Source organism: Rhynchophorus ferrugineus, unplaced genomic scaffold, assembly GCF_030347505.1.
Source record: "Rhynchophorus ferrugineus isolate W39M unplaced genomic scaffold, kcgeb_rfMv2 rfM3, whole genome shotgun sequence".
NCBI lineage: Eukaryota > Metazoa > Arthropoda > Insecta > Coleoptera > Curculionidae > Rhynchophorus > Rhynchophorus ferrugineus.
In genome coordinates, this window is record NW_027472582.1 from 73,177,097 (window position 1) to 73,189,674 (window position 12,578).

A 12,578-nucleotide genomic window follows, 5' to 3' on the forward strand; every position below is an offset into this window, starting at 1 on the left:
TTACAGATTGTTTAATAATAAATAGCAGGCTATGCAGGAGAAAAGGTAAATTCATCTTAAGCTAGAATAAAAATCCAAATAGGAATGATTCATATGTTTACTTATTAAATACATTGTACAAATTAATCACTAGAGTAGAACCAAAGGTGTATTTTATAAGTTAAAATTATTTTATAGCATATATCATCGTTGATCAAACAAATATACAAGCACTACCGCGGTGAGCAACATTTTTTTATATACATTGATTCCCAGGCAAACCAAATAAGGTATTTGAAGTATCATACAAAAAATTCGTCCTACGGGTGTTTGCTATTAGGTGTTTTGGGAAATGTTACCGAAACTGTCCAAGTTCCGGCTTAACAATTGTTGAGCTGACTTGGCTGCGATTGTCGGGTCGTATATGAGTTGAGCGGTCTGTGCCTGATAATTCTGGGGAATGGTGGGGGTTGTGGCGGGGAAATTAGACGGGGGATAACTTAAATTCACCGTTTCGCCCTGAGCGTAAACTAAAGGGTTTGTACTGGCCGCTTGGGGATAGTTAAACAACGGGGGATTCACTGGAGCTGATGTATATTGTGCAGGATTATACATGGGTATTTGAGGAATGGTCTGCACTTGGGACATTGGTGTCTGTATGGGTAAATGAATAGAACTATTGGTTTGTGCCATGGAAGGGACAGCGCTAAAATTTGATGTACTAAATGAAGGTAAACTTATTGGAGGAGCCACACTAGTAGGTATATTAATTGGTTCGGGATTACCATTCTGTGCCGGTATCTGGTTTTGATTGTCCAAATTTCCTTGAACAGTTGCAGTCGGTTTTATGCTGATATTTTGTGTTTGCAGTCTTATGTCTTCTATGGCTTTATCTTCAATTTTAATGGTATTACCAGCAGGCACCACAACCGTTGGACCCGAAACAGATGCCTTCTCTGCAGTTTTGTTTAAATTTATAACGCTTGATGGAGGATTTATTGTAGTACTGGCTTGACTGACTGTTATATCAACAGCAGAATCATTAGGATTATAAAAAGTTTGTGAACCTTGTTCTGGTGGATGGGCACGAATCGGTATCCTATGTAAATAACCATATCCAATCCCACATCCTAAATAACAAAAGTATGTATTCAATTAATGTTCGTATATAAAAAATTATACACTAACCTAAGAGTCCTTCTCCACCCCATCTTGAATTTGGTGTTATAGTAACATCCCTACAGGAATCTAAATCACAATTATATACGTACAACTTCAAACTGGAACCATCATGATTTTCAATAAGGTTATATAAATCATCACTCTCATGCATAATAGAATCTGCTCCAATAATATAATCTGAGAAGGGTTTTAATCCTACAACATTGTTTATTTATAACTTTACATGTTTTTAACACTTTATTATATATTTACCTGCTAATTCTGCTGGAGAATTTGGGTGAATTTCCAAAATATGCCATACATTATCTTTTGCTAGATCAAATGAACAGAAGCGAATGCTAATACCTAATAGGCCCTGACCTCCCCAAGAATCACTTGGTTCTACAGTAACACTTCTTATACTCTGAGTTTTAGAACTATATATAGTTATTGGTATTGGTTTTCCTAGAAGATTGGTAGTTTTTAGTTAACGATGCAATATTTAGTTCAAAAAAATCACTTACCAATGCTGGTTTTCAATATGTTTTTGAGGGTACCATCATCTTTGTTTAACCGGACCCCATTTATAGCTACAATTATATCAAAAAATGGTTGCAAACCTGCTTTCGATCCAGGAGAATTTGGCTGAACCTAAGCATGATAAGAACAATTAATAAATTAAAGATGAACAGCAACTTACATTTGTTTTATGATATACAGTGAAATTATCAATGCAAACATCGATAATAATTAAAAGACCACATAGTAAAATGTAAAACACTGTAACATACTCTAAATATATGATATCCATCTGAACCTCCTCCAGGTATATCAACACTCTCCGAGTTTCCCATTTTCCAGAATAATTAAAAATTACGTGGCATCACAAATAGATTTATTTTTCTAACCCAAAAACGACCACTGACAGTTGACGTTTATATTATGACGTGGGAAAAACAAACATTTGTTCCTACAGAATAGAATCAAACCTTGTTTATAAAAACAGTTTGAGTTAGGGATGTCGGCTGCAAGATAACATATGGATATTTCACAAAATATTAATACATATGAACATATCGGATCAGAAAAAATATCGGCGAATTCCGGTCGATACTACTTTTTATCAACATCGAGATTTCAGCCCAGCCTTAATTTTGAAGAAAAAATTTTTCTTTTGATTACCGGGTCACAAATTTCGAAATTAAAGGATGACTACTTCAAAAACCATAACTTTCTATATATATGTATATATATATATATATATATATATATATATATATATATATATATATATATATATATATATCGATATTTTAATATGATACTCAAAGGTACTCTCTTGTACAACAATAGATATTAAAAAACATCGATTAAACACTTTCTGTATGTATATATATGTATATATATATATATATATATATATATATATATATATATATATATATATATATATATGTATATATATATATATATTGGCTAAAAAAATATCGATATTTTTTTGGCATCCCTAGGTTGACTTATGTTTTAAGACGTCAATAAATTTGAATGTCATCCAACCATTACAAAACTACATAAACTACGCTCTTCAATTTTATTTTTAAATCTAAGTCTGTATGCAATATGTTCTTCTAATTAGAGAGAAACAAAACAACGAATATGCACCTGTAATTGATGAAGATTAGAAACTATATCATCGAGTGTTTGAATGGAATGGAATTTACCTAAAAAACTATCTGACGTTTCTTTGTTATCATTTACCTAAATTTTTAGCACTAAAAGCCTTTTTTTTATTATATTTGGAAATATCTTTGTTTAATTTAGTTCACTTAAATGTATCATGCTGTTTTGTTCTAAATACAATCTAGGTAAGTTAAAAGTTTTTTGTTTATTTTTGTGATTGTCAATTATCAGCTGTTTATGTTTTGGTTCCTTTAACAATTTTATCCGTTAACTTTATTTAAAATTAACTTTTAGGCTCATGTCTATTTTTAAATTAAGACATATATTAAAAATGTGCAATCTCGTATTTACTTAAGAGAACATTATTTGTTTCAGTCTAAAATTTTCATTATGCACAATTACGCCTCATTGCAAGAATATGCCGATCTCGAAGAGCAATCTATCCCTCACCACCATGTGTCTGAACCAACTCGATCTCGATGGAATCATATCGATGATTTAGATTCATTTTTTACTCGCGTGTATAAATATCATCAAAAACATGGCTTCGTATGTGTTGCTGTTTCGGTTAGTATAAAACAAATTTATAAATTCTATTTGATATTAACTAAAATGCCTATTTTCAGGAAGTCGTCAAACTCCACAAATTTGTATTTGTGTGTGGTTTAACTATTTCTATGTTGTTTGCAATTGATTATTCAAAAATCTTCAATAGCGATTCTAAATCTAATCATCCTATGATTTTTGATCTCCTTATACCATTTAATGAGGTAAATGAAACATTCATAAACAAAGACTTTGTATTAATTAGTGATATTTTTATAGGTCATATCTAATCTTCCTTTATTTGGCTGGCTGTTAATCATCTTTTTAACTTTGCTATTTATTCTTAATTTTATCAGGAAATTGTATGCCATTATAATGTATTGGGATATCAAGCAATTTTATAATCAAGCTTTGGGAATATCTGATAAAGAGTTAGACAATTTAACTTGGCATGAAGTGCAATCCAAGCTTAAGCAGGTAAGTCTGCTTTTGTCATTATGGATATATAAAAGTAAACCAGTTACTGTTTAGGCACAATTGGATTTACAAATGTGTATTCATAAAAGAGAGTTAACTGAATTAGATATTTATCATCGAATACTCAGGCAGACAAATTATTTAGTAGCACTGTTTAATAAAAAGCTTCTACCACCTAGAGTAAATGTACCTCTCTTGGGAGAAATTGTTTATTGGACTAAAGGAATGAGGTAGCTGTGTGTTCTTAATGTGAGTATTTTAATAGTAAATCATTATTATTGCATTGTAGAATAAATATGATGTTTTTGTTGTTCTGGTCTCCTTGGTCGCTATTTGAGAATCCCTGGCACTTGAAGGAAGCCTACAAAAGATCAGTTAATAGAGAGAAATTAGCAGCGCAGCTGGGACACCATGTACTGTGGCTATCATTAGTGAATGTCCTTGCTTTTCCCCTGATCTTTATCGGTCAGATTATTTTCTATTTTTTCAGCTATTTCGATTTAGTTCGAAGGGAGCCCGGTAAATTCGGTATTAGATATTGGTCGCAGTATGCGAGACTCTACCTGAGGTGGGCTATCAGCGCGAGGTATCCGTTTCGATGTTGTTCAGGTGTTATGTTCTGTTTCAGGCACTTTAATGAGTTAGATCATGAACTCCACGTGAGACTGACCAGGGCGTATAAACCGGCAACGAAATATTTAGACTCATTTAGCAATCCCCTGGTTGTTACTATAGCGCAACATCTGAATTTTATGTGCAGTTCTGTTCTAGCCATTTTAGTGTGTTTGAGTTTTGTGGATAATGATATTTTATATTGGGATCAGGTAAGTGAAAACTGCTTTGTTTTTAATTACCTTATACTTTGACATTATATCGTTTTTAAACAAGCATTCTATAGTCCGTTCAACAAAACAGTGAACTCACGTCATCTAAATTTATGATGTCAAAACGTCGCAGTGTTGCCGTATCAACCGAGTTTCAGTTCATTTTGGCCTTGATATATAAAACATTCTAATCTAAATAGAATAATGGAACCAAAATAATATTACCGAGGTTACCGTTATCATCTCGTTCTTCTTTGAAGTAATTTATTAGAGATGCAATCTGTTTCTGACCCTGACTATCTAATAGCTTCGACGTTTAAAAGCAAAGCGTCGAAACAACGTCTGCTAAGATTATAACTTCTAATTATTACCACTAATGTTTTGGAGAATTTTGCAGGCTGATTTGGTTACATGTTCTAATATATCAAACAGCATTGTGTCTTTTAACTAGAATAAAATTAGAAGGAAAATGTGGTCTGGTTTTAAACTTAATTTACAAATTGCGATGGGCAATACATTAAACATCTTGATGACGTGAGTTCACTGTTATTTTGAATATACTATAGATAATTTAGGATTTATCGTTGTTTATTTAGTTTTTATTTTATTTAAAGAAGCTTTCAAGATATTTTGTTGTAGAATCATTCTTTATTTTTACTAGCTGACATCATCCGACATTTATTTGGTCTTCCCCATTTTCCATCTTAAGAAATTATGCTTTATTTCAGGAAGTTTTAGATCAATCAACTCTTTTTCTTCTTAATATAAGAAGAAAAATAATAAGGGGTCTTAGAATAATATCTAGTAGGTTCACGTCCAATGGTCTTTCACGAATGTTGCTTTAGTGTTGTCGAAACATTTATGTTTGATTAAGGAAAGATTCAGGTATTAGTCAGAATTTCTTATTTGGAGGAAAAAGTGACTTAATGAGTGGACTTGTGTGCTACAAGGTTGCATACTCTGAGTATATTTACTTGACCATTAGTGTTTTGTTACTTATGAAACGATGTTCTTTAACCCAATTTTCTTTTCAAAGGAACCCTATCTGTCGATATAACTTCAGATTTTTGACTTGACATTTTTTGGTGTGGGACCCCTTGTACTCTCAATGCTGACTTTTAAATTTCAGGTATTGACGCTCCTGGCCGTTTTAACGGGTCTGATAACCATCTGTCGCTCGGTCGTTCCTGATGAAACGCAGATATGGTGTCCGGAAACGTTGTTGAAGGCCGTCGTTTTGCATACTCATTATTTGGCTGGAGACTGGCAGGGATTGGCTCATACAGCGCCAGTACGCGCGAGATTTCAACAAGTGTTCCAGTACAGGTGAGTGCGTTGAACGAAAATGGTTTGTTCCGCAATTACTAACGGCTTCGGGGTTTTGAGATGCATACTGGACAGTACACTTCAGTGTACGTGCTCGAGGCGGAACAGCTCTAATTAAAAAACAAAATATACAGTAGTTCCAATAAGACGAGATCAGAAAAGAAGAAGTGCAAGCTAAGATAGTTAGCGTTAGAAAAGAACGGCACTGAAATAAACATAGGAATTATATGCCGTCCACCAAGATACAAAATAACACAATACAGATATTTATTTTTAAAATTAGGCTCAAGGTTTATTATTGGAGGGGACTTAAATGTTAAACACACAGCCTGAGGTTCACGATTAATGATACTTGGAAAAGGAAACTAATTACTCACAGCAATAAATATTACTAATTTTAATCATTCAGGGCGTGAACCCACTTGCTGGCTCACCGACGACTGATAAAGTACCAGGCCTACAGGACTTTTACATTTCGAAAGGCATCTCATCAAATTAAATACAAATCCAGTGCTGTGCAAACCATCAGCTGCTCAGACTCCAGTATTGTTAATACTAGTTGGGGCACGTTTAGACTTATGCAAGAACAAATCAGTTTAAACAGTTCGACTGCTGAAGTCATATCTTTTGGAAAGAAAATTTGGAGTCTCACATGAAGAGGCATTCTCAACATTTAAACCTATTTCAGTTGGAGTTCCACGGGATAGTGTTTTGGGGCCACTTCTATATCTGCTCTATACTGCTGATATCTCAACAACAAAATAAACAGTACTTGGAACTTTTTCCGATTACACAGATATCATGGCAAAAGAAAAGGAAGGCTGTAGAAAAAGTACAAGCAACGGTCAACAAGATCCACAAATGGACGCGAGACTGGAATATACAGCTTGATAGCTCCAAATCTGTCCAAGCTAATTTTGTGTTGCGGCGAAATGACAAAAGACAAGCAGAATTAGCTAAACAGCTTGGCATACATCTCGATGGTTGATTGAATTAGAAACATCAAAGACAAAATGTTAGACAAAAAGCACATCAGATTAGACTCAAAAGTCAATCAACTCAAGATACAAGATGATTGACTGAGCCAATTTGGACTTATGGGGTGCAAATATGTCAAACTTGCACTGAAACATCAAACCAACTAGTAATCAAATGCACCCAAAACAAAGTTCTACCATTAATTACCAATGCTTATTGCTACGTGTCCAACAAAGAGCTGCACGATAACTTCGAAATTAAATGGATACACGAAGTGATCAAAGATTAAGGCGAAATCTTTGAAAACATGACATAAGGTTGCTACGTCACAGCAATTCAGTTACTGAACAATACGGAGGAACTCAAAAGATTGAAGCGAGCCAAACCACACGAACTTGTTTAGTCTATAAGTATTCTTAACTTTAGCTTAAGTAGTTTAGTTTTATTTTAAATTGGGGAAATACGTACTGATGTATTAATAATAAGTATAACAGAACAGTAGTAATAAATTAATTTGTAAATTAAGGTTGTACTAAGTATATCTAATGCAAGATGCAATTAATTTTTACAAACATTTCTAACGGGAGGTACGTTTTAGGTTTGCGGCGTTATTGGAGGAATTTCTCTCGCCGATCCTGACGCCGTATTTCCTGTTGCGATACGTCTATCCTCGCACCCTCGATTTCGTTGATTTCTTTCGCAATTTCACGATATCAGTTGTGGGCGTCGGAGACGTGTGCAGTTTCGCGCAGATGGACATCCGAAAGCACGGCGATCCGGACTGGCAACCGGAAGAGAGCTCCGCCGCTATGGTAATTTCTCTATTATACCCGTAGGTGGCCGTGACTATTTGTTCTCTTTTATTTCAGGTAACCGCGGATCAGTACAGCCAGGCGGAAGACGGAAAGGTGGAACTCTCCCTAATGCATTTCACTGCCACGAATCCGGAATGGGAACCTCCTAGAGAATTGCGGGATTTCGTTGAGAGTGTTAATGAGGAAGTCAAAGAAAACGATGGTAAGTTATCATTACAAAGACGATATATGTAGTCTTTCCAATAAAACAGCCAATGTACAATGCATCAAATTTAAGTTTTGGTTTTTTTACTCTTGATACAGTCTAGATACATAAATAGAAATGAAAAATCTTCCTTAATTTTATTATAGGCTTTTAAAAACATTGTCTTACAGTTCCATTTATACCTCTATCTGGGTTGTCTCTACTCCCTTTAAATCCTTTGTTGCCTAACAGTGGATGGATGGAAGAGCTCAAAGAGTTCCCTAATTTCATTAATATTTTGAATAATTTTGCAATCTTTTAAAGTTCCATGATACCTCTTTGTGGGTTATCTTTACACCAATTAAATCGTATGTTTTCTAACACTGTACCAAGGTCTGAAGGAAAGAGCTCAACGAATTCTTATAATTATTTTCATTAATGTTTTGACTATCGAATCGAATTTTATAGGCTAATTCGGTTACATGTTCCGACGCATCAGGCAGCATTATGTCTCTTTTAAATAATGCTAATTAGTAAAACGAGAAGGAAAAATCCGCTCCGAGTTTAAAACGAATTTTAGTTTTTAGAAACTGAATTTGGCTGTGCATTCGACGTTATCTATGACGTGCGTTGGTTGTTCTATTGGAAGGACTATATCTAGTAGGTGTGTAAACGTAACTAATTGATAGAGGGACTAGGATTTTTTTTGATCACTATTAAAATGGCAGTTTTTAATCTTCTTATAACGAAAAAATCGACTCGCTTGGGAATTATATTTTCATGACCTTAGAGTAAATTTTGGAAATTTGAAAACAATTGCAGACGCGGTTATGTGGTGGCACCCATCTTACGACGCCTTGAGCACGGATTCAGACCAAGAAGGTATGCCTGTTCATCCACTAAAAATTAGCCATATTTTTAAAAATCCACACTTGTGACCGGTGGCCAAGAGAACGCCATAGTGCAGTGCAATGCTTATTATGTTTTTTTACTGCATTTTATGTCCTTTATCCTAGAGATTGAAACAATTCCGGAGAGCGTTTGGGTATTTCTTATAAAACTGAGTTCATTATTAATCGAAGAACTTTGTTAAGAACTATCTTTTATTAATATCAGAGCTTATGAAATATTTTACTTTATTTTATTACAATACTTTCATATTTTTTAACATCTCCGCGATTTTGTTGTACTTTATTCCATTATATGATTCATTTACAATAATTCACTTACACACAATTCAATTACTTTACAACAATACTACTTTAATTAATTTTCGAAAACCCTCGAAACCTTTCGAAACCGAACAGAATATTCGAAAATGTAGAACCAATCCATATTTTATGCTGTTCTATGTGTTCTTGTTACCAGACTAAGATATATCTTAAATAAAGAAAGGCACCAACAATGTTAACTACAACATCACCTTTGTTTGAGCTGAAACGTGAACTAACAATTTCAGTCAAGAGGAAATGTCTTGGTCTTTACCAGAATTACTCATCTGATACTCATTTTATAATCTTTGAATTTGTTCTAAACAAGCCAATAGGTCTATAATTATCAAGGAAGCTTCGCTCCTTTTCCTCTATTTACATTGAAGTTTGATCAAAAATTATTTGAAAGAGATGGGAAGGACGATAGGATCTTCAGACAGAATAGAAAGATTCCTGATAATATCCTGATAAGCCAAATTGTCAAACAGGTCATCAATCGTGAACTAATTGTTGAATCTTGCTGAGGAATATGTGCCATCTTGAAGATTATCCTAATAACCATTCATGATATTAAATGATATTTTTTCTTGTACTTCGTTTCTTTCCAGCTGACTTGGGTGTTTTTTCGAGCATGGACTTGGAATCGCATTCACTTCCTGTACTGAACAGAGCCTCATTCCCTAACAGTAACGTGAGAAAGAGTATGTTCAACTATATGGCGGAAGGGCCAGACGCTTTTTGGGGGGCAACGAATATGAGAGCCAGCACTCTGGTGTTGCACAATACACATGCTAATAGGTGAGTACACTGACACAATCGCTTCTTGTCTTATTTATGACATAAGCAGTAAAGCAGTTTTGTGCTTCATTTCATTTCGAAACAGTATTTGCTCTCTATAATAATTTTGATAGGTCTATTCAACAGGAAATTCAAGCGGTAAGTATGGTGATATTAATATAAATTGACATTTCTTTCATTACATCAGCACTTATACAGATTGGCAATAATGTTAATTTGGTTTTCTTCATGGTCCACGGCAAGTAAGCATTTAAGTATACAATTATACATTTAAGTCATCACAATTAAATATTAAAAATGACCATTCAAAGATCAAGGCTATGAACAATATATCTTCAGAAATTTTTTTCTTCCTACTATTGCTTACACTAAAAAGCTCACCAGTGTCATGTGACGTTATTTTTACGTAAATAAATGGCAAACACGACCTGAAGCATCAAAATCACAACCTTTAATATTTCTAAATTCTGCGATAAATTATTTAAGGCTAGAAACTTCCACCGAATCAATAAATTTGGTAAACGCGAGCTATTTATTTATTTTTTTCCAAGGCCAGCTTTTCTCCCGATAATGATATTTAGACACAAGAAAGTAAAATGACATTTGCGTCAGTTTACCCATGGTTGAACTTGTCATGGCCAACTGCTCCTTTTCCTCTTTGTATTTAACCAAATAACTCAAAACGCCTAAGTAGTGCTTAAAAAACTTTGTCATTTAAATGATTCCGAATCATCAGATTATGTCAGATGAGATCTGTTATTAGGATGGAGCCTTATTTCAGAGAACCGAACATACATTGCTGCCAACCCTGTAGATTAGCCATTCTACAACATCATGTCGCTTCTTTATTGTCACGTATCTTATTTATCCATGTTCTAGAAGATCTGTTCATCAGCATCGTACACCGGCAGAAGAAACAACACCACTGCTGTCTAGCAAATGAAATGATTCTAGTCAGTAACACAAATAAAAAGTCATTTTTGTATATTTATGTATAGTGAATTTTGTATTTTTCGAAATTTTACCTATTTTCTGTTATAAAGAGATCAATTAACCTTACCTCACTTATTTCATGACATAAACTAAAGCTTAAGTTTTACGTTTTCATAAATTTATTAATGTTCCTCATCATTATCAGCGCTTAAAATTAACAAGAATATATATTATATACAGTGTTTACATCTTAGTATACTGTTTATATTATTAATTACCTTGGATAATTTCTATTTATCTGTTTGATTTTTTGTATTTTGTTTGTTGTATCTCTAAGGAATAATATATTAGACATCTTGTAAATGATCTATACATAGGTGTTATTTTACAAGATTTGTAAATATTTGTATAAATGTGCTGTATTTTTAATTTTTATTAACTCATAAGGGCAAACAAAATTATTGAAAATAAAAGCGACAAGACCAACTCGAATATGTCTGGTTTAATTTTTCCCCAATTCTTAATAATACCTCTTAATTTAATCAGATGAAAAACTACTTATCGATTAAAGTACCACGAACTTTCTTAATTTCTTGAGCTTTACTCTGTTCCTGTTTCCTCTTGTTCATTCCTTTCCTCTCTAATTGTTTTTCAATTATCCTTGCGTTATTAGCATAACTGTCGGCGACTTCACGCTGTAAATTAACGTATAAGTAATATTTATTAAGCAAAAAAATACTGTAACTTACTGCTTCTATTTCATCTTCTTCCTCATCTATTGTAGAAACAGTCACAGAACTGAATTTACCCATGTTTTTAGTGTGTTTCGTTACCATAATTTTCTTCGGTTTTTCTACAGCAACTTGATTATATATATCCGTAATAGGTCCTTCGTTTGTTGATTTAATTAGAGAACCTCGTACAATAAAACTAACAGGACTATTTGGATCATGCTTGTAATACAATAACAATCCACATTTCTTACATTTTAATCGAAATTGTTTCTCGATACCTTCAGCTCGTTTTAAATAAACTGTCTCATCGGTATCGCAGGTTATTTTATGGGCATGATTTGTGCCATCCAAGACTCTGGCGCCGTCACGTTTCCGTAACGGAAGCTTTTCAATTGAACAATCTAATATAATGACAATATTGGTTAAAATAATAAAATAAATGAGTAACAATATTACTACCTACCTAAAATGAGTGTCATTTGACCACATAAACAATAATATATGTGTAGAGGTTTCTCGTCTCCATATTCTTCCTGATCTTTGGTGTCTGAACACGCTATACTTCGAGAAACAACTTTCGGCATGATTTACAAATAACGTGGATTTTTTATTATATTACAATGATTTTCGTAATGGAAAACTTAAATACACTTAAAACATAAATAAACACATAACCTATACTCAAAACATTGAAGACCTTCTATTTTGTGACCCTATAACTCTCTGACATAACTTTGACACTTTTATTTGATTAATTAGATTTTACGGTGTTGTCAGGTTGTTCAAACATGTTGGATATCGAATTTTTAAGTATTGATATAAAATATTACTAATAAACATTTCTGTTTATAATTATAAATTAAATTAAAATAAAATAAAATCTCTCATATTATTATATGCTGTAAAAAGAAAAGAAAAAAAAACAAGACAAA

The 12,578-nt window shown here is 33.3% G+C and overlaps 3 protein-coding genes across 7 annotated transcripts; 1 reads left to right on the forward strand and 2 right to left on the reverse strand.

Annotated features, from left to right (window-relative positions):
- Positions 1-83: 83 nt before the first annotated feature.
- On the reverse strand, positions 84-2,479 carry Grasp65 (Golgi reassembly-stacking protein 2). Of its 2 annotated transcripts, none has more exons than XM_076397641.1 (5): positions 1,932-2,479; positions 1,665-1,791; positions 1,414-1,605; positions 1,168-1,356; positions 84-1,109 (listed from the first exon to the last, which is right to left on the reverse strand). In XM_076397641.1, the coding sequence occupies exons 1-5, from the start codon at positions 1,992-1,994 to the stop codon at positions 316-318; spliced, it is 1,365 nt and encodes a 454-aa protein (XP_076253756.1). In that variant the 5' UTR covers positions 1,995-2,479; the 3' UTR covers positions 84-315. The 2 variants fall into 2 exon arrangements, with proteins under 2 accessions (XP_076253756.1, XP_076253754.1); XM_076397639.1 differs by having other exon boundaries at positions 1,841-2,060.
- Positions 2,480-2,637: 158 nt separating this feature from the next.
- Positions 2,638-11,404, forward strand: Atg9 (autophagy-related protein 9). 4 transcript variants are annotated; one of them, XM_076397650.1, is made up of 13 exons: positions 2,638-3,005; positions 3,196-3,387; positions 3,447-3,590; positions 3,646-3,843; positions 3,898-4,073; positions 4,133-4,411; positions 4,472-4,667; positions 5,797-5,993; positions 7,570-7,783; positions 7,841-7,988; positions 9,790-9,979; positions 10,093-10,117; positions 10,859-11,126. In XM_076397650.1, the coding sequence occupies exons 2-13, from the start codon at positions 3,211-3,213 to the stop codon at positions 10,913-10,915; spliced, it is 2,001 nt and encodes a 666-aa protein (XP_076253765.1). In that variant the 5' UTR covers positions 2,638-3,005; positions 3,196-3,210; the 3' UTR covers positions 10,916-11,126. The 4 variants fall into 4 exon arrangements, with proteins under 4 accessions (XP_076253765.1, XP_076253766.1, XP_076253767.1 ...); XM_076397651.1 differs by having other exon boundaries at positions 10,862-11,126; XM_076397652.1 differs by lacking the exon at positions 10,093-10,117 and having other exon boundaries at positions 10,859-11,404.
- Positions 9,818-12,399, reverse strand: LOC143192362 (STING ER exit protein). Its single transcript, XM_076397654.1, has 3 exons — positions 12,110-12,399; positions 11,662-12,047; positions 9,818-11,607 (listed from the first exon to the last, which is right to left on the reverse strand). Exons 1-3 carry the CDS (start codon positions 12,228-12,230, stop codon positions 11,467-11,469), a joined length of 648 nt encoding a protein of 215 aa, XP_076253769.1. The 5' UTR covers positions 12,231-12,399; the 3' UTR covers positions 9,818-11,466.
- Between the last annotated feature and the right edge of the window lie 179 nt (positions 12,400-12,578).

Bases quoted from the DNA above. Each gene is read 5' to 3' on its own strand.
- Grasp65 (XM_076397639.1), bottom strand. From the start codon at position 1,951: ATGGATATCATATATTTAGAGTATGTTACAGTGTTTTACATTTTACTA. The intron at 1,606-1,664 runs GTAAGTGATTTT...CCAATCTTCTAG, and splicing joins CATATTGAAAACCAGCATTG to GAAAACCAATACCAATAACT. The intron at 1,357-1,413 runs GTAAATATATAA...ACAATGTTGTAG, and splicing joins TTCTCCAGCAGAATTAGCAG to GATTAAAACCCTTCTCAGAT.
- Atg9 (XM_076397650.1), top strand. From the start codon at position 3,211: ATGCACAATTACGCCTCATTGCAAGAATATGCCGATCTCGAAGAGCAA. The intron at 3,388-3,446 runs GTTAGTATAAAA...GCCTATTTTCAG, and splicing joins TCGTATGTGTTGCTGTTTCG to GAAGTCGTCAAACTCCACAA. The intron at 3,591-3,645 runs GTAAATGAAACA...ATATTTTTATAG, and splicing joins TCCTTATACCATTTAATGAG to GTCATATCTAATCTTCCTTT.
- LOC143192362 (XM_076397654.1), bottom strand. From the start codon at position 12,230: ATGCCGAAAGTTGTTTCTCGAAGTATAGCGTGTTCAGACACCAAAGAT. The intron at 12,048-12,109 runs GTAGGTAGTAAT...TCATTATATTAG, and splicing joins TCAAATGACACTCATTTTAG to ATTGTTCAATTGAAAAGCTT. The intron at 11,608-11,661 runs GTAAGTTACAGT...GTTAATTTACAG, and splicing joins AAGAAGATGAAATAGAAGCA to CGTGAAGTCGCCGACAGTTA.